This window comes from Rhinoderma darwinii, chromosome 1 (genome assembly GCF_050947455.1).
Source record: "Rhinoderma darwinii isolate aRhiDar2 chromosome 1, aRhiDar2.hap1, whole genome shotgun sequence".
Taxonomy (NCBI): Eukaryota; Metazoa; Chordata; class Amphibia; order Anura; family Rhinodermatidae; genus Rhinoderma; species Rhinoderma darwinii.
In genome coordinates this window covers 630542815-630564204 of record NC_134687.1, presented here as the reverse complement: position 1 = coordinate 630564204, position 21390 = coordinate 630542815, and the positions used below count along the sequence as shown (strand labels likewise).

General features: G+C 41.2%; 1 protein-coding gene across 1 annotated transcript in view; it reads right to left on the bottom strand.

Moving 5' to 3' along the window:
• The window catches only part of LOC142656714 (uncharacterized), a 34002-nt gene continuing 12612 nt past the window's right edge, over nt 1–21390 (bottom strand). The window contains exons 3-10 of the mRNA XM_075831659.1: nt 18978–19169; nt 18770–18893; nt 14529–14626; nt 14363–14441; nt 14139–14236; nt 13922–14050; nt 13644–13755; nt 1–1867 (exon numbers count right to left, since the gene is read on the bottom strand). Coding sequence (XP_075687774.1) covers nt 51–1867; nt 13644–13755; nt 13922–14050; nt 14139–14236; nt 14363–14441; nt 14529–14626; nt 18770–18893; nt 18978–19169 — 2649 coding nt within the window. The 3' untranslated portion in view covers nt 1–50. The remainder of the gene's footprint in view (nt 1868–13643; nt 13756–13921; nt 14051–14138; nt 14237–14362; nt 14442–14528; nt 14627–18769; nt 18894–18977; nt 19170–21390) is intronic.

Here is a 21390-nt window from a genome sequence, read left to right as displayed (position 1 = left end):
TAAGTTTCAAAATTTTATTTCCATGTAAAACATTTTCCACATATAGAACATCAAATTGGCTTCTCTACTTTGTGATTTCTCTCATGTTTCACAAGATATGATTTTTCAGTAAAACATTTTCCACATGCTGAACATGAAAATGGCTTCACTCCTGTGTGAATTCTCTCATGTTTAACAAGACTTGATTTTTGTGTAAACCATTTCCCACATGCTGAACATGAAAATGGCTTCTCTCCTGTGTGAATTCTCTCATGTTTAACAAGACTAGATTTTTCTGTAAAACATTTCCCACATTCTGAACATGAATATGGTTTCTCTCCTGTGTGAATTCTCTCATGTACAACAAGATGTGATTTATCGGTAAAGCACTTCCCACATTCTGCACATGAATATGGCTTCTCCCCTGTGTGACTTTTCTTATGTGTATTAAGCAATGATTGATTTGTAAAGCACTTGCCACATTCTAAACATGAATACGGCTTCTCTCCTGTGTGACTTCTCTCATGTGTAACAAGAGTTGATTTTCGTGCAAAACATTTCCTACATTTTGAACATGAAAATGGCTTCTCACCTGTGTGAATTCGCTTATGTACAGTAAAACTTGATTTAACTGTAAAACATTTCCCACATTCTGAACACGAATATGGTTTCTCCCCTGTGTGACTTTTTTTGTGTGCTGTAAGCAAGGATTGATTTGTAAAGCACTTTCCACATTCTGAACATGAATATGGCTTCTCCCCTGTGTGACTTTTCTCATGTGCAGTAAGCAAGGATTGATTTGTAAAGCACTTCCCACATTCTAAACATGCATATGGCTTCTCTCCTGTATGACTTCTCTCATGTGTAACAAGTATTGATTTTCGTGTAAAATATTTCCCACATTTTAAACATGAAAATGGCTTCTCCCCTGTGTGAACTCGCTTATGTGTACTAAAACTTGATTTACCTGTAAAGCACTTCCCACATTCTGAACATGAATATGGCTTCTCTCCTGTGTGAATTTTTTGATGTTTAACAAGACTTGATTTAACAGAAAAGCACATCTCACATTCTGAGCATGTATACGGCTTCTCTCCTGTATGAATTCTCTTATGTATAGCAAGATATGATTTCTTTCTAAAGTACTTCCCACATTCTGAACATGAATATGGCTTCTCTTCTGTGTGACTTCTCTTATGTGTAATCAGATTTGTTTTACCTGTAAAACATTTCCCACATTCTGAACATGAATATGGCTTTTCCCCTGTGTGAATCCTATGATGTTTAACAAGACTTGATTTATCTATAAAACATTTTTCACATTCTGAACATGAATATAGCTTCTCTCCTGTGTGACCCCTCTGGTGTTTAACAACACTTGTTTTATCTTTAAAACATTTACCACAATGTGAACATGAATATGGCTTTTCCCCTGTGTGAATCCTCTGATGTTTAACAAGACTTGATTTATCTATAAAACATTTCCCACATTCTGAACATGAATATGGCTTTTCCCCTGTGTGACTTCTCTCATGTAGAATAAGATATGATCTCTTTATAAAACATTTTCCACATTCTAAACATGAGTATGACTTCTCCCCTGTGTGAATTATTCTGTGCATTAAAAGATCTGAGCTTTTTGTAAATAGTTTACCACATTGAAACCTTTGACCCTCTTTATGAGATGTACTTATGGTAGCAATCTGTGATTGGTCAGGAAAAGATTCTTCATTATTAGGGGAATTATATGATAGATCTGTACTGTGAAGTCCTGGATGTACAGTAAAAGAAATTAGGTTTTCTCCTGAAGAGTGCTGCATGATATCTTCGTCTTCTTTATAATTTAGCAATGACATGAAGTTTCTCTCAGAGTTCTTACTGGGATTTTCTATTAGGATTAAAAATAGACTTTGTTATATCTTTGTTTTCCAAACCACAAAGTAAACAACTTTATAACATATTAGGCTACAAGCAGTTTTGTTTTTTTAAATCAAAGTCAGAAGTGGATCCAGCAGGAAAAAGTTTGAGCCATTATTTTTAAAACCACCACTGGCTTTGGCTCAAAGAACTGCAAATAGACCTGCCACAAAAACTGAATGTGTGATTCCAGCCGTATAAAGCTTTTGAAAAACCCTTTAAACGGACACAGACTTTAAAAAAAACTTCTGTTAATCTAATAGTATAACTGATATTTAGCTATTTACTTTCTTCTTTCCTATAATTTGCAGTTCTTCCTCGGTTGCCCTGCAAATTTCACCTGTAGTTACAGTGAAGAGTAGAAAGACTGTAGAAAGTGGGTGCTAAAACTCCCTGTACTCCAAACCATGCCTGACTTTGCAAATAGCCAGTTCATCTCTTCTGGGACTCCTCTTATTATTGCTCTCTCATATAATCCTTTGTAAAGCTGCTTGTGTCTCACGAAAATTGCTGCAAAATGTTGCAGTTTTGCAGTTATTCGAAGAAAAACCTGCATTTTTCTGCGACATGAGAAACCAGCATTAGCCTTTACATGCAGCTTTTTAGTTAAGAGTCAGAGAAACGTAGGGACTTTGGAAAATATCTATAACGAATCGACATAACATCGTTGGGGAATGAGGAGCATGACGTTTTGAACTTCATGAAAACTTAGGTATGCTTTAACCACTTCCCGCGATTGGGCGTGACTGTACGTCCAGAATGAAAGTGATTTCACGCATTCGGGCGTATGGTTACGCCCAAGCTTCAAACTGTCACCATGTCAACAGACATGGTGACAGCGTCCCGATCGCAACTGTCAGACAGTCAGAGTGGTCCCGTGCCGGCACGAGCTGTGATTGGCCCGTCAGTACTGACGGGCCAATCACAGCGCAAGAGCAGTGCTTTGCCGGCATCTCCGTCTCTGACAAGCTCATTCCTGTCAGAGAGCTTGTCAGTTGGAAGCAAGTCAAAATACAGTTTAGATTGTGAAGAAAGAACCTAAAAACCCAGCGATCTGCCCCTTTTCTGCCCTTTTGTGCCCACTAACCAGTGATCACCCCTTTGGTGCCCACTGGTTAAGAAGAAAATAATATATATATATATTATATCATTTCAGTCCCCCACAGTGTCCTTCTGCCGTGTTGTGATCTGTCACATGTCTCAGTACCCGGTCGCCATAACCCTGCTGTGTCCCTAGATTGCCCACTGAGTTCCCTGTTAGGTAGCAATGCCACGTCTTATTTAGTTTTTCCTCTGGTAGGTAGGGTACCCTTACTAATTGAATACAGCAGGGTCGCTGGTCTGTTCTCATTCCACAGTTGAGAGTAGCAGTTTATTTTTTGATAAAAAAAGTAAAAATAAAAATAAAATGTTTGTTAGTTAGGTAGCAAGAGTTCGTTAGTATGGCCAAAAGAGTCTTCTCAGCTGAGGAAGCATATGAAATGCTGTGTTCCGATACAGTTTGTGCTTCCATCTTCCTCTGCATCCAGTGAGTCTGCACCCCCCCCCAGTCGGCGCAGAAGAGCCGTAAGTCCTGCTCTGCCTGAGCTGACCTGGGAAGCTGCGGACAATTATACCCCCCAGGTGCCTGAATTTACAGCCCCCTCAGGCATTCAAATTGAAATTATGGGTTTCAGTCCCATTGATTATTTTAAACTTTTTTTTTCAGACTCCCTTTTAGAATTAATTGTCCAGCAGACCAACATCTATGCGGAACAGTTTATCGCCCAGAACCCCGACTCTTTTTACGGGAGAAGCCAAAATTGGACCCCCACAAACCCAGTGGAATTGCGGAAGTTTTGGGGCATATTTTTACGTTTTGGTCTCATAAAAAAGCCCAGTATTAGAGACTATTGGTCCCCTGATATTTTATATAATACCCCCCTTTACCACACAGTAATGACAAGGAAGCGATTCGAAGCCGTCCTAAAGTTCCTGCATTACAATGACAATAGTCAGTGCCCACCCCCACAGGACCCAAATTTTGATAGGCTATATAAAATAAGACCATTAATTGCCCACTACTCCCAAATTTTTTCCCAAGTTTATACCCCTCAACAAAATATTTAGGTGGATGAATCACTAGTCAGCTTCAAGGGTAGACTGCACTTCAGGCAGTATCTACCCAATAAAAGAGCCCGGTACGGCATAAAACTCTACAAGCTGTGTGAAAGTGCCACCAGTTACACCTACTCTTTTTAGGGTCTATGAGGGAAAGGACTCCCATATAGATCCCCCAGAATGCCCCCCCCCCTTCCTAGGAATTAGTGGAAAGATCGTATGGGATCTTATCCATCCTTTACTTGGCAAAGGATATCATCTTTATCTGGACAACTTTTACAATAGTGTCCCATTGTTAAAAGTTCTCTCGTCCAGAACCACCTTGGCGTGCGGAACAATCCGCAAAAATCAGAAGGGCCTCCCCAAAACTTTGCTGGGTCAAATCCTAAAATTAGGAGAGAGCAGAGCTGTCTGCAGCGACGATCTGCTCCTCCTGAAATAGAAGGATAAAAGGGACGTCCTTATACTGACCAGCATTCACGACAGTAGAGGCAGCCTTGTCCCTGTACGCGGATCCACCACCCAAGTTCCCAAACCATTCAACGTACAGAAAGCGCCATGCGCAAGACAAAGGTATGGTATAAAAAGCTGTCTGTGCATCTTACACAGATGGCTTTATACAACGCCTTTGTCCTCTGTAGATCCGCTGGCAGTGGGGATACGTTCCTGCAATTTCAGGAAAAGGTCATCAAGTCCCTGATATTTGGTGACCAGGAAGGGGAGGGCAGTTCATCCGGTTCTTCCGTCAGCAGGATAATTCCCGGTTAGCATTTCCCCACAGAAATCCCCCCCACTGAAAAAAAACAGAAGCCCCCCCAAAAAAATGCTGTGTGTGCGCCAAGCGAGGCATTCGTAAAGACACCACATACCAATGTGAGACGTGTCCCACAAATCCCGGCCTGTGCATGAAAGAATGTTTCAAGATATATCATACCTCCTTGGATTTTTAATTTATTTATTCTTCATTCACCTTTTCTGTCTCCCATATTGGCCATGACCAATTATTAATCTTTTTACTGACCAGCCCCATTTAAAATTTGATCATTTGTAAAAAAAACAGCTAAAACAAAACTAAAAATTCTCACTATACCAAGGACCCGAGGGAGTGTCTGTCTCATCCAGGTTGCAAATCTGGGTGAGAGGAATAAATCCAGGTGAGATTGGTTGTCTCAGCAAATCTTTTTTTGCTGAGGCCTTTGATTTATTTTTTGGGCTGGATTTTATGGAATGGTGGGTAGGTTGGTAGTGGGACCTGCCATTCCCTTTCCCTCCATTGCGAGTTTTCCAGGTTGTCCTCCTTATTTACTAAAATCAAAGTATTTCTTATTACACCCCTAGATAAATACCTAGAGGGTTGTCACTTTACAATTTAAAAATTCTCACTATACCCGGAGATGAATACCTTGAAAGGTGTTACATTACAATCTAAATCTTCTCACTATACCGCTAGATGAATTCTTTGAGGGGTTTAGTTTCCTAAATGGGGTCACTTTTCTGGGTTTCTAATGTTTTGACACCCCAAAGCCTCTGTTTTCATGACACAGGGCAGTAAATGCCATCGTACTAGGCCTCAGATGTTGCATGGTGCTCTTTACATTCTGAGCCCTGCCACGTGCTCAAACAGCAGTTTATCTCCACAAATGGGGTATTGCCGTATTCAGGAGAGATTGCGTAACAAACTGTGGGTGCTTTTTCTCCTTTAACCCCTTGTGAAAATTATGAATTTGGGGCTAAAGCAAAATTTTCTTTGAAAAAAAATCTAAATTTTATTATTTTACTGGCCAGTGTATGAAACACCTGTGGGGTCAAATTGCTCACTATACCACTTGAAAAAATCCTTGAGGGGTGTAGTTTCCCAAATGGAGTCACTTTTGGGGGATTTCCACTGCACTGGTACCTTTACAAATGCGACATGGTGCAGAGAAATCAATCCAGCACTTCAAAAGCTAAATGGTGTGCTTTCCCTTCCGAGTCCTGCAGCTTGCCAAAACAGCAGTTTATGACCACATGTTTGGTATTTCCGTACTCTGGAGAAGTTGCTTTACAAATGATGGGGTGCTTTTCATCATTTATTTGTTGAAAAAATTAAAAATCTTGAGGTAAAGCTACATCTTATTGGAAAATAATGTAATTTTTCATTTTCACTGCCCGATTTTAATGAAATCTATGAAACACCTGTGGGGTCAAAATGCTCACTACACCCCTAGATGAATTCCTCAAAGGGTGTCGTTTCTCAAATGGAGTCAGTTTTGTGGGGTTTCCTTTGTTTCGGCACCACAAGACCTCTTCTAACCGGACATGGTGCCTGAAATATAATTTAAGAAAAGGAAGGCCCAAAAATCCTCTAGGTACTCCTTTGATTCTGGGGCTTTTGTTTCAGTCCAGTAGCGCACTAGGGCCACATCTGGGATATTTCTAAAAACTTCAGAATCAAGGCAATAAATATTCAGTTGTGTTTCTCTGGTAAAAACCTTCAGTATTACAGGAAAAGTGGATTAAAATGGAATTTCTACCAAAAAAATTACATTTGCAAATTTCCCTTCCACTCTGCTTAAATTCCTGTGAAACGCATAAAGGGTTAAGAAACTTTCTAAATGCTGTTTTGAATACTTTAAGGGGTGCCGTTTTTAAAATGGGGTGATTTGCGGGGGCTCCTAATATATAAGGCCCTCAAACCACTTCAGAACTGAACTGGTCCCTAAAAAAATAGGCTTTTGAAATTTTCTTGAAAATTTGAGAAATTGCTGCTAAACTTATAAGCCTTGTAACGTCCTAAAAAAATAAAAGGATGTTCAAAAAACAATGCCAATCTAAAGTCGACATATGGGAAATGTTAACTAGTAACTATTTTGTGTGGTATAACTATCTGTCTTGCAAGCAGATACATTTGAATTTAGAAAATGCACATTTTTTGCAAATTTGCTCTAAATTTTGGTGTTTTTCACACAAAACTATTGAATATATCGACCAAATTTTTTCACTAACTTAAAGTACAATATGTCACGAGAGAACAATCTTAGAATCGCTTGGATAGGTAAAAGCATTCCCAAGTTATTACCACATATAGTAACACACGTCATATTTAAAAAATGAGGCTGTGTCATATGGTCCAAAAGTGGCTGCATCCTTAACCCCTTAAGGACGCAGCCTAGTTTTGGCCTTAAGGCTCAGAGCCCATTTTTCAAATCTGACATATTTCACTTTATGTGGTAATAACGTCGGAATGCTTAAACCTATCCAAGCGATTCTGAGATTGTTTTCTCGTGACACATTGGGCTTCATGTTCGTGGTAAAATTTGGTTGATATATTCAGTGTTTATTGGTGAAAAATTGCAAAATGTAGAGAACATTTTGAAAAAATAGCATTTTTCAGAATTTAAATGCATCTGCTTGTAAAACAGACAGTTATACCACCCATAATAGTTACTAGTTCACATTTCCCATATGTCTACTTTAGATTGGCATCGTTTTTTGAACATTCTTTTATTTTTCTTGGACATTGCAAGGCTTAGAACATAAACAGCAATTTCTCATATTTTTAAGAAAATTTCAAAAGCCTTTTTTTTAAGGTACTTCTTCAGTTCTGAAGAGGCTTTGAGGGGCCTATGTATTAGAAACCCTGATAAAACACCCCATTTTAAAAACTAGACCCCTCAAAGTATTCAAAACCGCATTTAGAAAGTTTTTTAACCCTTCAGGCAAATTTCATTTTTCTTGCTGAATTTCAATTTTATAAAAAAAAATTTCTGTAACACAGAAGGTTTTACCAGAGAAACACTACTAAATATGTATTGTCCAGATTCTGCAGTTTTTAGAAATGTCCCACATGTGGCTCTAGTGCGCTCATGGACTAAAACACAAGCCCTAGAAGCAAAGAAGCACCTAGTGCATTCTGAGGCCTCTTTTTTTATTAGAATATATTTTAGGCAGCATGCCAGGTTTGAAGAGGTGTTGAGGTGCCAAAACAGTAGGAATCCTCGAATAGTGACCCCATTTTGGAAACTACACCCCTCAAGGAATTAATTTATGGTTGTTGTTACCATTTTGACCGCAAAGTTTTTTCACAGCGCCTATTTGAATTGGGCTGTGAAATGAAAAAAATGACATTTTTTCCAATAAGATGTCATTTTTTATCAAAATTTCTTATTTTCACAGGGAACAAAATACCCCATTTTGTTGCCCAATTTCTCCTGAGTGCAGCAATACGACACCCCTCAAGGAATTCATTTATTGGTAATGTGACCATTTAGACACCATAGTTTCTTCACAGAACTTATTTGAATTGGGCTGGGAATTAAAAAAAATTATATTTTTTCCAATAATATGTCGTTTTAGCTCAAAAATTCTTATTTTCACAAGAAATAAAATACTACATTTTGTTGCCCAATTTGTCCTGAGTGCGGCAATACCCCATTTGTGATGATAAACTGCCGTTTGGGCTCATGAGAGGGCTCAGAAGGAAAAGAGCGCTATTTGTTCTTTGGAGTCCAGATTTTGCTGGATTGGTTTTCGGGTGCTATGTCGCATTTGCAGAGCCCCAGAGGTATCAAAGCAATGGAAACCCACCAGAAGTGACCCCATTTTGGACACTACACCCCGCAAGGAATTCATTTATGGGTGTTGTGACCATTTTGACCACATAGTTTTTTCACAGAACTTATTTGAATTGGGCTGGGAATTAAAACAAAATTAATTTTTTCCAATAATATGTAGTTTTGGCTGAAAACTTCTTATTTTCACAAGAAATAAAATACCCCATTCTGTTGCGCAATTTGTCCAGAGTGCAGCAATACCCCATTTGTGGTGATAAACTGCCGTTTGGGCCCATGGGAGGGCTCAGAACGAAAGGACCACCATTTGGCCTACTGGGGATTTTCTGGTGCGAAGTCATGTGTGCAGAAGCCCCAGTACAGTTGAAACCCGCAAGAAGTGACCCCGTTTTAAAAACTACACCCTTGAGGCAATCATCTAGAGGTGTAGTGAGCATTTTGACCGGAGAGATACACCCCATAAACTGTAATGTGGGTTCTCCCGGGTATGGCAATACCCTCAATGTGGCTGTTATCAGCTGCTTGGGCACACAGCAGGGCTCAGAAGGGAAAGATAAGGGGGGATAAGCTGTGCGGAGTACATCAGGGTAAGTAGAATTGGGGTAAATTATAAATCAAGGGATGTATGATAAATTTTAAAACACTCTTTCATACAGAGCTCTGGTTTTTCGGGACACGCGTTACATTGATATATTGTGTCCTCAATTATACCCCTCTTATAGCAGACTTTGCACCTCTTTTGACTTTTTCCCTTCTTGCCAGTTTGGGGAACTTCTCCTGGAAAGTGTTGCCCTGGTACGATGTGTGTGTGGTCCCGCTTCCAGAAGTACTGGGTGCCCCCCCCTTCCTGGTCCCTAAAGATTAGGTTCTTGATAACCACCTCTTGAAATTCCAGGAAAGTTCCCCTCTGGCCTGTACATCGACGTAGCACGTACACATTGTACAATGCCATCTGTATGATGTGCACGGCCAGCTTCTTATACCACACCGCATGGCGCTGTAGGGCTTCAGGACTTGATCTGACAAGTCCACCCCTCCCATGTACCTATTGTAGTCCAGGATGCAGTCTGGTTTAGGGGTCTCTGTACTGGTACCTCGTACAGGTACATGGGTACTGGTGTGACATCTCTCTTGTCCTTGTACTTGACACACAATATGTTGCTGCTAGAATGTGCCCTGCGCTCACCCCTTCTTGTTTGCCCTGCAGAGTCTTAGGGAGGCCTCTCAGATTTCTTCTAGCAGTGCCGCATGCCACAGGACTGGAAGCGAGGCAGTTGAAGAGTGGGACGCTGGTATAAAAATTATCCAGGTAGAGGTGGTAACCCTGGTCCAGCAGTGGGTGCACCAAATCCCACACAATTTTTGCATTAACTCCCAGTAAGGGGGGGCATTCTGGGGGCTGAATACTGGTGTCCTTCCCTTCATATATCCAAAACCTGTAGGTATACCCTGATGCACTCTCGCACAGCTCATACATCTTCACGCCATACCTTGCCTTCTTACCCGGCAGGTACTTGCGGAATTGAACCCTCCCTTTAAAATCCACCAAGGACTCATCAATAGAAATACACTTCTCGGGGGTGTATGCTTGGGAAAACCGGGCACTGAAACGGTCTAATAGGGGTCTCCGTTTATACAAACGGTCAAAACTGGGGTCATCTCGAGGTGGGCACTGCTCATTATCAGTATAATGTAAGAAGAGAAGTATTGCCTCATTTATTTATTTTTTTAGGTTCTAGTTCAGTTCTGAAGTTGCTTTGATGGACCTATATATTAGAAACCTCTATCAAACACCCCATTTTAGAAACTAGACCCCTCAAAGTATTCACAACAGCATTTAGAAAGTTTATGAACCCTTTAGGTGTTTCACAGGAATTTAGACCAAAGTAGAGGTGAAATTTACATTATTTTTTTTGTCAGAAAATCCTCTTTATACCATTTTTTTTATAACACAAAAGGTTTTACCTGAGAAACGCAACTCAATACGTATTGCCCAGATTCTGCAGTTTTGAGAAATATCCCACATGTGGCCCTCGGGCGGTAATGGACTAAAGCACCGGCCTCAGAAGCAAAGGAACGCTTAGTGGATTTTGAGGCCTCCTTTTTATTAGGCACCATGTCTGGTTTGAAGAGGTCTTGTGGTGCCAAAACAGTGGAAAACCCCCAAAAGTGACCCCATTTTGAAAACTAGACCCCTTAAGGAATTCATTGCAGTTTTCATGGTGTGCATGTGACTTTTTGATCAGTTTTTATTCTATTTTTAGGTGGCGTGGTGTCTAAAAAACAGAAATTCTACTATTGTTTTTTTAATCTTTTTTTTTTTTTACAGTGTGCACCGTGCGCTATAAATGACACATTCACTTTATTCTGCGGGGCGATACGATTACGGCGATTCCAGATGTTTATAGTTTTTTTTTATGTCTTATGGCGTTTGCACAATAAAATACTTTTTGTAAAAAATCATTTACTTTTTGTGTTACCTTATTCTATTAGCCATAACGTTTTTATTTTTCCATCAAGAAAGCCGTGCGAGGACTTATTTTTTGCGTAACGAACTGTAGTTTCCATCAGTACCATTTTTAGGTACATGCGACTTTTTGATCTCTTTTTATTAAATTTTTTGGGAGTTGAAGTGACCAAACAATTGTGATTGTGGTACGGTTTATTATTATTTTCTTTTACGGCGTTCACCGCGTGGGATAAATAACGAAATAATTTTGTAGTTCAGGCCGTTACGGACGCGGCGATACCAATTATGTATAGTTTATTTGTTTGTTTATATATTTTTATTTATAATAAAGGACTGATAAGGGAAAAGGGGGAATTTTTACTTTTAAAACTTTTATTTTCTTATTTTTACACATCTTTTTTTAACTTTTTTTTAACTTTATTACTTTGTCCCACTAGGGGACTTGAGGGCAGGAGGCCCTGATCGCAATTCTAATACACTGCACTACATGCGTAGTGCAGTGTATTAGAACTGTCAGCTACTCACTGACAGCAAGCATAGTGGGTCCTGACTTAGTCAGGACCCACTAGGCTTCCGTCGATGGCAGAGCCGGACGCCATTGTTTGGTGTCCGCTTGCCATAGCCACCATCGCCAGCCGCTATCGCGTAGCAGGCTGGCGATTGTAGCTTAACCCCTAAAAAGCCGTGATCACTATTGAACACGGCTTTTAAGGGGTTAATTAGCGGGGACACAGCGATCGGTCCCCGCTGTAGGAGCTGTGACAGCTGCTATACGAGACAGCAGCTCCTGCATGTGTCGGGAGGACGGCCAAAATGGCCGTTACTCCCGCGACGTAATAGTCCGTCGCTGAGCGTTAACGATGTAGTTAGCGCAACGGATTATTACGCCGCTGAGCGCGAAGGGGTTAAGGGGTTAAAAGCTATCAATTATAAAAGTCCAGAAACCTGTCTACACCCAGTCACCACTTATTACATTATTACATAAACCTTGACTTGATAAAAGGAAAACATTTAAAAAACCATGACAATCACGCCTGTTATCTGCCAACACATTTGACCCTTCAAAGCTAATTGGGTATCACTTTAATACGACTTAATATTATTGATAATCTAATATTGACCACAGTCTACATTTAACAAGATAATGTGTCATGAGACAAAGCACACATCTCAGTATGAATTCACGGACATGACAATGAGGTCTGTATATCCTAATGGCTGCACAGTCGCCAGATCTCAATTTTATACAACATCTTTATGATGTAGTGGAATAAACAGAGCGACGTTATCAATAAGAATCTGTTCCAGGACCTTGTTGTATCCAGTCCACTAAGACTTCAGGCTGTTCTAAGAGGAAAGTACTAAAAAGGTGGACCTAATAAAGTGCAGGTGATCATCACCTAAACGTCTTTGTATGCACAAAAAATAAATGTGAAATACATGTTTCCTAATAATCATGGATCTAGATGATTGGAGTACCCCAAATATAAAAAAAAAAAAATAATCACTTAAGCGTACGGTAGATTATAGTGGAGATCTGATTGCATGATATTGCAGCCTAAGGTTGTACTACGGAAATATCCTGAAGACAACTTGTCTCCTTGTGACTTGTGTGCAGAGTTGTCATGGGGACCTTGTGTATTTTCCAATCTCTCCTTAATTTTTATCCCAGCCTCATATTAAATATAGAACTATAATGAGGATTTCTTCTCAGTTGTTATTATTAGGGGATTTGTAATGGTAGAACCAAATAAATTAACAAGATGATGCTTAACCCTTTCCTCCAATGTAAATTATTGGTGGTATATAGTTCCTCCAAAATGACATACACTTACTTATTGGAATTTATAGTAAATTCACAAGCGGCAGATTTGTTACAGAAACTTCTGCAACTGAGAATAATTTCAATGATTGTTTCTGTACATGAATTTCTTCAAGCCTCATACAGATGAATAAATTTCTACAACAAATCTGCTGTGTGTGATATCTTGGCTTGTAAAAAAGCGCAATGAATTTCATGCGCGTTTTAAAAATGTTTTTGAGGTTTTTTTTTTCTTTTAAAATCATACATTTGTATCTCTTTTTCTGGCGTTTTTCAAATTCTATAGAGAAGCATGGTGCGCTTTGAACAAAATGCCCTGGATCAAAAAACAAAAACCGCACCAAAAGGCCATAAAAAAGCCACAAATTAAAAAAGACAACATTGTTTCTAGTGCATTTTATACCTCAATATAGACTTTCATGTAATATCTCGACGCAGCGCAAGGAAAACGGCCACAAAAAATGCCCTGTGTGAAACAGTGTTAAGAGTGGAAGTGTCACAGTGAGCTCCGTACCAGTATTGATGGAGGTGATTACGATTAAGATTAATAAATTGAGTTTTCTCAGATCTCGGACACTAGTGCAGATGTCATTCGCAGCTGGTGCCCCCAAAAACTGATGCGAAGCCTAGTGCATGACCGGATTCATAGAACACCTTGTAGAGAACTTCTATGTGCAGTCACAGCTCCCTCAGGTCCTGCACTATGTATAACACATTGCCTGAAGTGTTACTGTAATGTAGAACTAAGGAGGAACCTCACCGTAACAAACCTCCCAATTCACTTTTTAAATCCATTATTACTTACCTGTGGTAACACCTCCTGGAATTTCCTCCTCCACTTCACTCTTACATGGTTGATCGCCCCTCACCCGCTCTTTTACTTCATCCTCTGCTTTAATATTAGTCAGATCTTCCCCCTGATTTCACATATGTAACAATTCAGTACAATACAAGAGAGAGTGCGAAGAATCTAACAGATCGACATAAGAAACCACCAAAATTTATGACCACATCTATGACCGCAGGACCAAAAATCTCCACACCCCCCTATATAGATCTGGTATAGGGCTCAGCTTCATCTACCTGATGATTCTCTGGGACATTGTGATTTTCCTCAGGACAGTGCTGGGAATACAGAGGGCCGGTCAATAAATTCATCTCCGCTTCTGCTTCATCTTTAACCTCAATTTTAATATCCATCAGATTTTCACCCTAAACAGACAAGAAACAATTTTTCCAAAATGAACTTGGAGTTAATTACTTTATAGTTATATTTTGATGATACTTCAGCAAAATCTACCCGATGATTCTCTGGAACATTGTGATTTTCCTCTGGACAGTCCTGGGAATACAGAGGACTAGGACATCTCTCTGGTGGAATTTTCCTACTGGATCCATCTATAGGAAACACACATTGAATGAATAGATTGTTTACATGTGATGATGAGATGATGGGAGTAGTATCTAGGTGACCATCAAAACCAGCTTATCTTTTACAAACAATAAAAGTCTCCCCCTCCTTACACTGCTGATCAGCCATTAAATCAGTCTCCTCTTCTGCTTCTTCTTTAACCTCAACCTTAATAGCAATGAGATTTTCACCCTAAATAAACAAGAAAAAAATATATAAAATAAACTTTGGGTTAATTACTTCATGGTTCTATTTTAATGAGACTTTAGCACCATCTACCTGATGATTCCCTGGGACATTGTGATCTTCCTTTCGACAGTCCTGGGAATACAGAGGACTGGGACATCTCTCTGGTGTGTTTCTTCTACTGGATCCATCTGTAGGAAACACACAGTGACTGAATACATGACTACTGTATATATGTCTATATATCAGACATCTCTCTACACCTGCAATTCTTTATTAATCAGAGTCAATTACAATGTTGTGCTCCTCACCACCTGTGCCAAGGTTCCAGAGACTAGTAAGCCGCAGGCCTAGTGTGGCCTTCAAGAGTGAATGGCTGATGACTCACTGCTCCACCATATTATACAACTGCATTTGCACCTCAAGTATGTGGATCCAGATGAAAGTGGTAGGACACAGATGTCCTCTTTTAAGGCCTTATTCACACGACAGGGTCCGAGGGTCACACAGCCCCCTGTAGGTAATGCCACACTGCCCCCCTGTAGGCCATGCTACACAGACCCCTTGTACATAGTCACCCCAAAAGATGGCACCCCCCTACTTTACTGTAGGGGACTTCTCCTTGATCGGAATCCCCGGCCACAGCGGTGGGGATTCCGCTTCAGAAGTCCCTGACGTCACTGTGTCCATATATGGACAGTGAAGGCAGGGACTTCTACTGGAGCGGAATCCCCGGCCACATCGCCGGGGATTCCGCTTCAGAAGTCCCTGACGTCACTGTGTCCATATATGAACACAGTGAAGTCAGGGACTTCTGCTGGAGCGGAATCCCCAATCCCTGGCCACAGCGTTGCTGAAGCTGTGGCCGGGGATTGGGAATTCCGCTTCTACAGGGAGCAAAAAAACAACCCTCCTCCTCACATGCATTTCGCACTGTGAGGAGGAGAAGGAGGGAGAGCGAGCGACGGAAGACACGGCCGTTACTTGGAGCACATTCAAGTGATGGCCGTGTATTACCTTGCCCCATTGGAGCCGGGCGGTCGGGAGAACGGCCGAAAATAGGGAATGACCCATCTTTTTTACGGCCGGGTTTCCCGGGCCGTCAAAAAATTGGTCGTGTGAATAGCCCCATTAGGGGTCTATGTTCCTACTGCTGCCGTGTGACGACCGTTTTTTGAACCGAGAAACCCTGTCGTGTGCATAAGGGCTTAGAGTGCTCTGCCAACCAAAAAAAGTACCAGTGCATTGCCCTGGCATGCCCTTAACCCCCCCTGCTTATTAGGGAATTCTAAATTCAGACAAAATACCGGTCTTAAAACGAAAACAATTACTCCCTTTCCTCTCTACAAAGAATGGGAAACCCCTGTGTTATTGGAGAAAGCTCTGCGGTTATATACCCCCAAGTGCTGTCATGGCGAATTGAAAAAAATAAACAAACATTATAAGATATAAAATAACATTTACTGGTAATCGGATGTCAGGGAGACCATGACAACACCATGAGAGAGATAACTCACACTGTCCTCCTCAATACATGCACCGATCAGCGTTAACATTGAACCGCTGACAGGTGAAGTGAAGAACATTGATGATCTCGTGACAATGACGCCTGACAAGGGGGGGGATATTAGGCAGCAAATGAACAGTCAGTTCTTTAAGTTGATGTGTTCGAAACATAGGCAACTGTAAAATGGTAAGGGCCAAATTGTGATGGCTAGATGTCTGGGTCAGAGTATCTACAAAACGGCAGGTCTTGTGGGTGTTTCCGGTCTGTAGTGGTTTGAATCTATCATCAGTGGTCCAAGGAAAAACAACGGGGTAATTGGAGGGCGAGTCATTGATGCGCGTAATGTACTAAGGCTAACCAGTCTGATACGATCCCACAGAAGAGCTACTGTAGCACAAATTGCTGCTAAACTACCTGCTGGCTGTCATAGAAAGGTGTCAGAACACACAGAGAATTGCAGCTTACTGTATATGCGGCTGCGTAGCTGCAGACCAGTCAGGGTGCCTATGCTGACCTCTTTCCACCGCCGAAAGCACCTACAATGAACAGGTGAGCATCAAAACTGAACTATAGAGCAGAAGTAAGAGGCGGCCTGGTCTGATGAACCACGTTTTACAGTCCTGGCCAAAAGCTTTGAGACTGACACAAATTTTGGTTTTCACAAAGTTTGCTACTTCAATGTTTTTAGATCTGTTAGTCAGATGTTTCTATGGTATACTGATGTATAATTATAACCATTTCATAGATTTTTTTTAAACTTTTATTGACAAATACATAAAGTTTATGCAAAGTATTTACAGCGTTGACCTTTATTTTTAAAGACTTCTGCAATTGGCCCTGGTATGCTGGATATTCGCTTCTGGACCCAATCCTGACTGATGGCAACCCATTCTTGCCCAATCAGTGCTTGGCGTTTATCACAATTTCTGTGTTTTTTTTTTGTTCACCCGCTTTTTGAGGATTGGCCACAGGTTCTCAATGGTATTGAGATCTGGGGAGTTTCCTGGCCATGGACACATAATTTCAATGTTTTTTACCCCGATCCACTAAGTTATCACTTTTGCCTTGTGACATGGTGATCCATCATGCTGGAAAAAGCATTGTCCATCACCAAATTGCTCCTGGATCTTTGGGAGAAGTTGCTCTTGGAGAATGTTTAGATGCCATTCTTTATTCATGGAAGTGTTCCTAGGCAAAATTGTGAGTGAGCCCACTCCCTTGGATGAAAAGCAACCCCACACATGAATAGTCTCAGGATGCTTTACTGTTGGCATGACACAGGACTCATGGTAGTGCTCACCTACTCTTCTCCAGACAATCATTCTTCCAGATGTCCCAAACAGTCAAATCCCTATACTTCCTGCAGAATGTCAGTCTGTCCTTGATGTTTTTCTTGGAGAGAAGTGGCTTCTTTACTGCCCTTCTTGACACCAGGCCAGCCTCCAAAAGCTTTTGACTCACTGTGCGTGCAGGTGCACTGACACCTGCCTGCTGCCATTCCTGAGCAAGCTCTGCACTGGTGTTGAACTGACCCCGTAGCTAAATCCTCTTTAGGAGACGGTGCTAAAACTTGCTACATTTTCTTGGGCGCCCTGTAGCCTTCTTCACAGCAATTGAACTTCTCTCCTTGAAGTTCTTGATGATCTGATAAATGGTTGATTAAGGGCCATCTTACAAGCAGCAATGTCCTTGCCTGTAAAGCACTTTTGATGTAAAGCAATGATGACTGCATGTGTTTCCTTGGAGGTAGCCATGGTTAACAGAAGAAGACAATGATTTCAAGCCCCATCCCCCATGTAAAGCAACCAGTCTTCTCTTATAATTCTATCAGCTCAGTGATTAGCACTATTGCCTTGCAGCGCTGGTGTCCTGGGTTAAAATCCAACCAAGGACAACATCTGCATGGAGTTTGTATGTTCTCCCCGTGTTTGCGTGGGTTTCCTCCCACACCCCAAAAACATACCAATAGGGAATTTAGATTGTGGGCCCCAATGGGGACAGTAAAAGAGGACCTCTGTACAGCGCTGCATAATATGTTGGCGCTATATAAGTAACTGAAATAATAATAATCAGCAAGACAGAATGATATCAACTGCCTTGTCCTCGTTAACACTGTCTCCTGAGCTAATGAGAAGATCACTGAAATTATGTTAGCAGGTCATTTTGTGGCAGGGCTGAAATTCAGTGGAAACAGGTCACTGTATAGTCATATAGTATATGGTCTACTATACAAGCCTGATGTATACCACTGTATAGTCATATTATACATCTACTAAACCAACTTAAATTTATACCACTGTATAGTCATATTATATATACCAGCCTGATTTATACCACTGTATAGTCATATATTATATATCTACTATGCCAGCCTGATGTATACCACTGTAGTCATATATTATATATCTACTATACCAGTCTCATGTATACCACTGTACAGTCACATGTTATATGGTCTACTATACCAGCCTGATGTATACAATATAGTCATATAGGGGCATATGTTGCCCATAAGATCACATGTTAAAAAAATAGATATGGCGCAGCATGCTTTTTTTTGAGGGGTACCTCTGCATAGAATGGCGTAGTCTACTATACCAGCCCGAGGGATGTCAAAACGTCACTTTGAATTTGTAGGTCATATTCGGCAAACATAGGGCACTGAGGTGATGTGAAAATTTCCTAAACTGTAGAGCGCCTACATTTCATGTCATTGCACACTCGTGTATATGTACTGCACATGACGGTGTCGAGGCTTCAGCACGCCCAACTGTGCCAGCCTGTGCCCGCAGTAATGGCCAACATGTATCTATCAATATTTTCTTACCTTGTGATGTAAGTGGACGGTAATTTTCCATCATGACCTCCTCGTACAGATCCTTGTGTCCTTCTAGATACTCCCACTCCTCCATGGAGAAATAGACAGCGACATCCTGACATCTTATAGGAACCTGACACACACAATGATACAGTCATCACCCAGACACCTCCAGTGCTGTTACTGTATAATTTCCCAGCATTCCCAGCAGTGTCACCTCTCCAGTCAGCAGCTCAGTCATCTTGTAGATCAGTTCTAAGATCTTCTTCTTATTGTTCTTCTCATGTATCCGGAAGTGAGGTGGAGGCTCTGTGATGGAGCTCTGACTACTGCTCCATCCTCCTGACTCATGGAGATGGATAATGGGAGTCGCACAGTCACCCGATGTCTTCCTCACTATTGTGCAATCCTGTGTATGGAGAGAAACATTTATGGTAAAAAGGATCAACAACCCATCTCCAGAAATCTAGTACAAATAACTTGTAATATTATTACGCTAAAGAAAGGCATCCACACCACTTTTGAACTCTTTTAGTAAATTTACAATGACAACTTCCTAAGAACAAGGTTCCATAGTGTGACTGCTCTTACAGTAAAGAACCCTGGGGGTGTACAACCTTCTTTCTTGCAGATGTAGTAGATGCCCTTCCTATAGTCACAGTTTAATGTGTTCCCCTTTCCTCCAGGCTATACAATAGAAGTTATTTAAAGTGTACCTAGAATTATAAAACAACTTTACTTAATACTAACAGCAAAGATAAGATATATTCCAAAGTTTCTTATTACAGAAAAATGCCTCTTTCTCTACTTATACTCAACACCCTCCCCATTTCGTTAAATGTTCACTCAGCTTCACTGAGAGATCAGGATGCAGCTGCCCACAGAAGTCTATGGAGAGTGGGAAGCAGAAGGAGACTAGATGTTAACAGTCTTCTTTACACAGCACACAGAGATCTTCCTCCCCTATCTCTCACACATACTCAGAATTAGCAGGAGCATAGAAATTACACAGCAGTAATAAGTGAGACATAACACTTACTAGAGGCAGCAGCCAAATGGAGGACATTATACAGCAGTAAGTAGAAGTGTAGCTGTGAATCCAGCACTACAGTGCGGAAGTAAAACTCTTACTAGAGCCAGCAGGAGCGTCTGTGTACATTTCTCTCTGCACCCTCCTCCCCATAGTCTTTTATTGGCAGCTATGACCTGATCCCTTAGTGAAGCCGAGTAGTTCTTCTTTGCTTTATGGATTCTGTGAGTAAATTATGAGTTAACATTAATTTAAGGGAGGGGGGGGGGGTGTAACATAAGCGTAGAAATATTAGAATTACTCTCACTGGTAATTCGGTTTCGGTTCACCATTATGGCACACTGGAGGCTAGCCATTGAGCTGTGTAGGGATATGCAGTGTGAAATTTAAAGGCTCCAAACCTCAGCTTCTCATTAGTGTTTTTAAATTACTGCACAGGAAAGAAGCTACGTCGTCGTTTTATTAAGTATGTTAATTTACTTAATATCAGAGGAACAAAATAATAGCCAAAAGAAGGGGGAAATATGAATATACACAAACACACCACATTTCTAGATACTTCTGGACTACCCTTTTTACATCCAAACAGTGGAATTCTCTATTTCTTTGTCTTTGGGTTCGCACAGAAAGAAGGAAGTATGATACCCTGGTTGCTGTAAAAATTTGTGACAACCTTAAGAAAATTTGGATAAAGTTGAAACACGAAATGGTCATCAGGAATTATTAAAGTGTAGCTAAACGTTTAAAAATCGGCGTACGGGCTCATAGACTTTCTATTGAGTCCGTCCTCCGATTGGTGGGGATCTCAGTGCTCGGACCCCCACCAATCAAGACTTGACATGTCACTATGACATGTCAGAAGTTTATTAACAGTTTAGCTACACTTTAAGTGAGATTTCTTCATAAAAAAGGCCAGAATCTTTTCAAACGGTCTAGCAGTAGTTATTGCAATTAGGATAGTCACGGTAGAAATACATTTATGGTTATTAACCCCTACCCGCACGAGGAAGTAACTGTACGTCGTCGCGGGAGGTTACTGTAATGACGGGGATGGGGAGACAGACAAGTGAGCCCTAACCTACCCACCACTCAGTCCCTGCCTACTTGCATCGACCCGCCCTAGGCGACGGGGTACAACTGGGCGACGGTCCCTACGCTCAATAAGTGCACGACAAACAGACAAGGGTACACAGAGCTAGGGGGAGAAAGGGGCAGTTGCCCACAGCAACACCGTGAGCAACAAAAGAAGTGAACAAGCCGAGTCAAACCAGAAGAGTACGAGGTGCCAAACGCAGAGCAGAAGAGTAGTAAACAAGCCGAGTCAAACCAGGAGTGTACGAGGTACCAAACGCAGAGCAGGAGAGTAGTCAGCAAGCCGGGGTCAATATGAAGCAAGATCAATGGTAGAAGAAGCTGCAGCAGGGCCAGGAAACCAAACGAGAAGAATCACAAGCAAAGGAGGAACAGGAAAGGCAGGTATAAATAGACAGAGGGCGGGAGCTAGCTCCGTCTGGCCAGGCTGTGATAGGTTCTCCCATTCCTAAGCCTGCCACCCTGAGTGGTGGAAGATGAAGTCAGTCTCACAGACATAGAAGCAGGT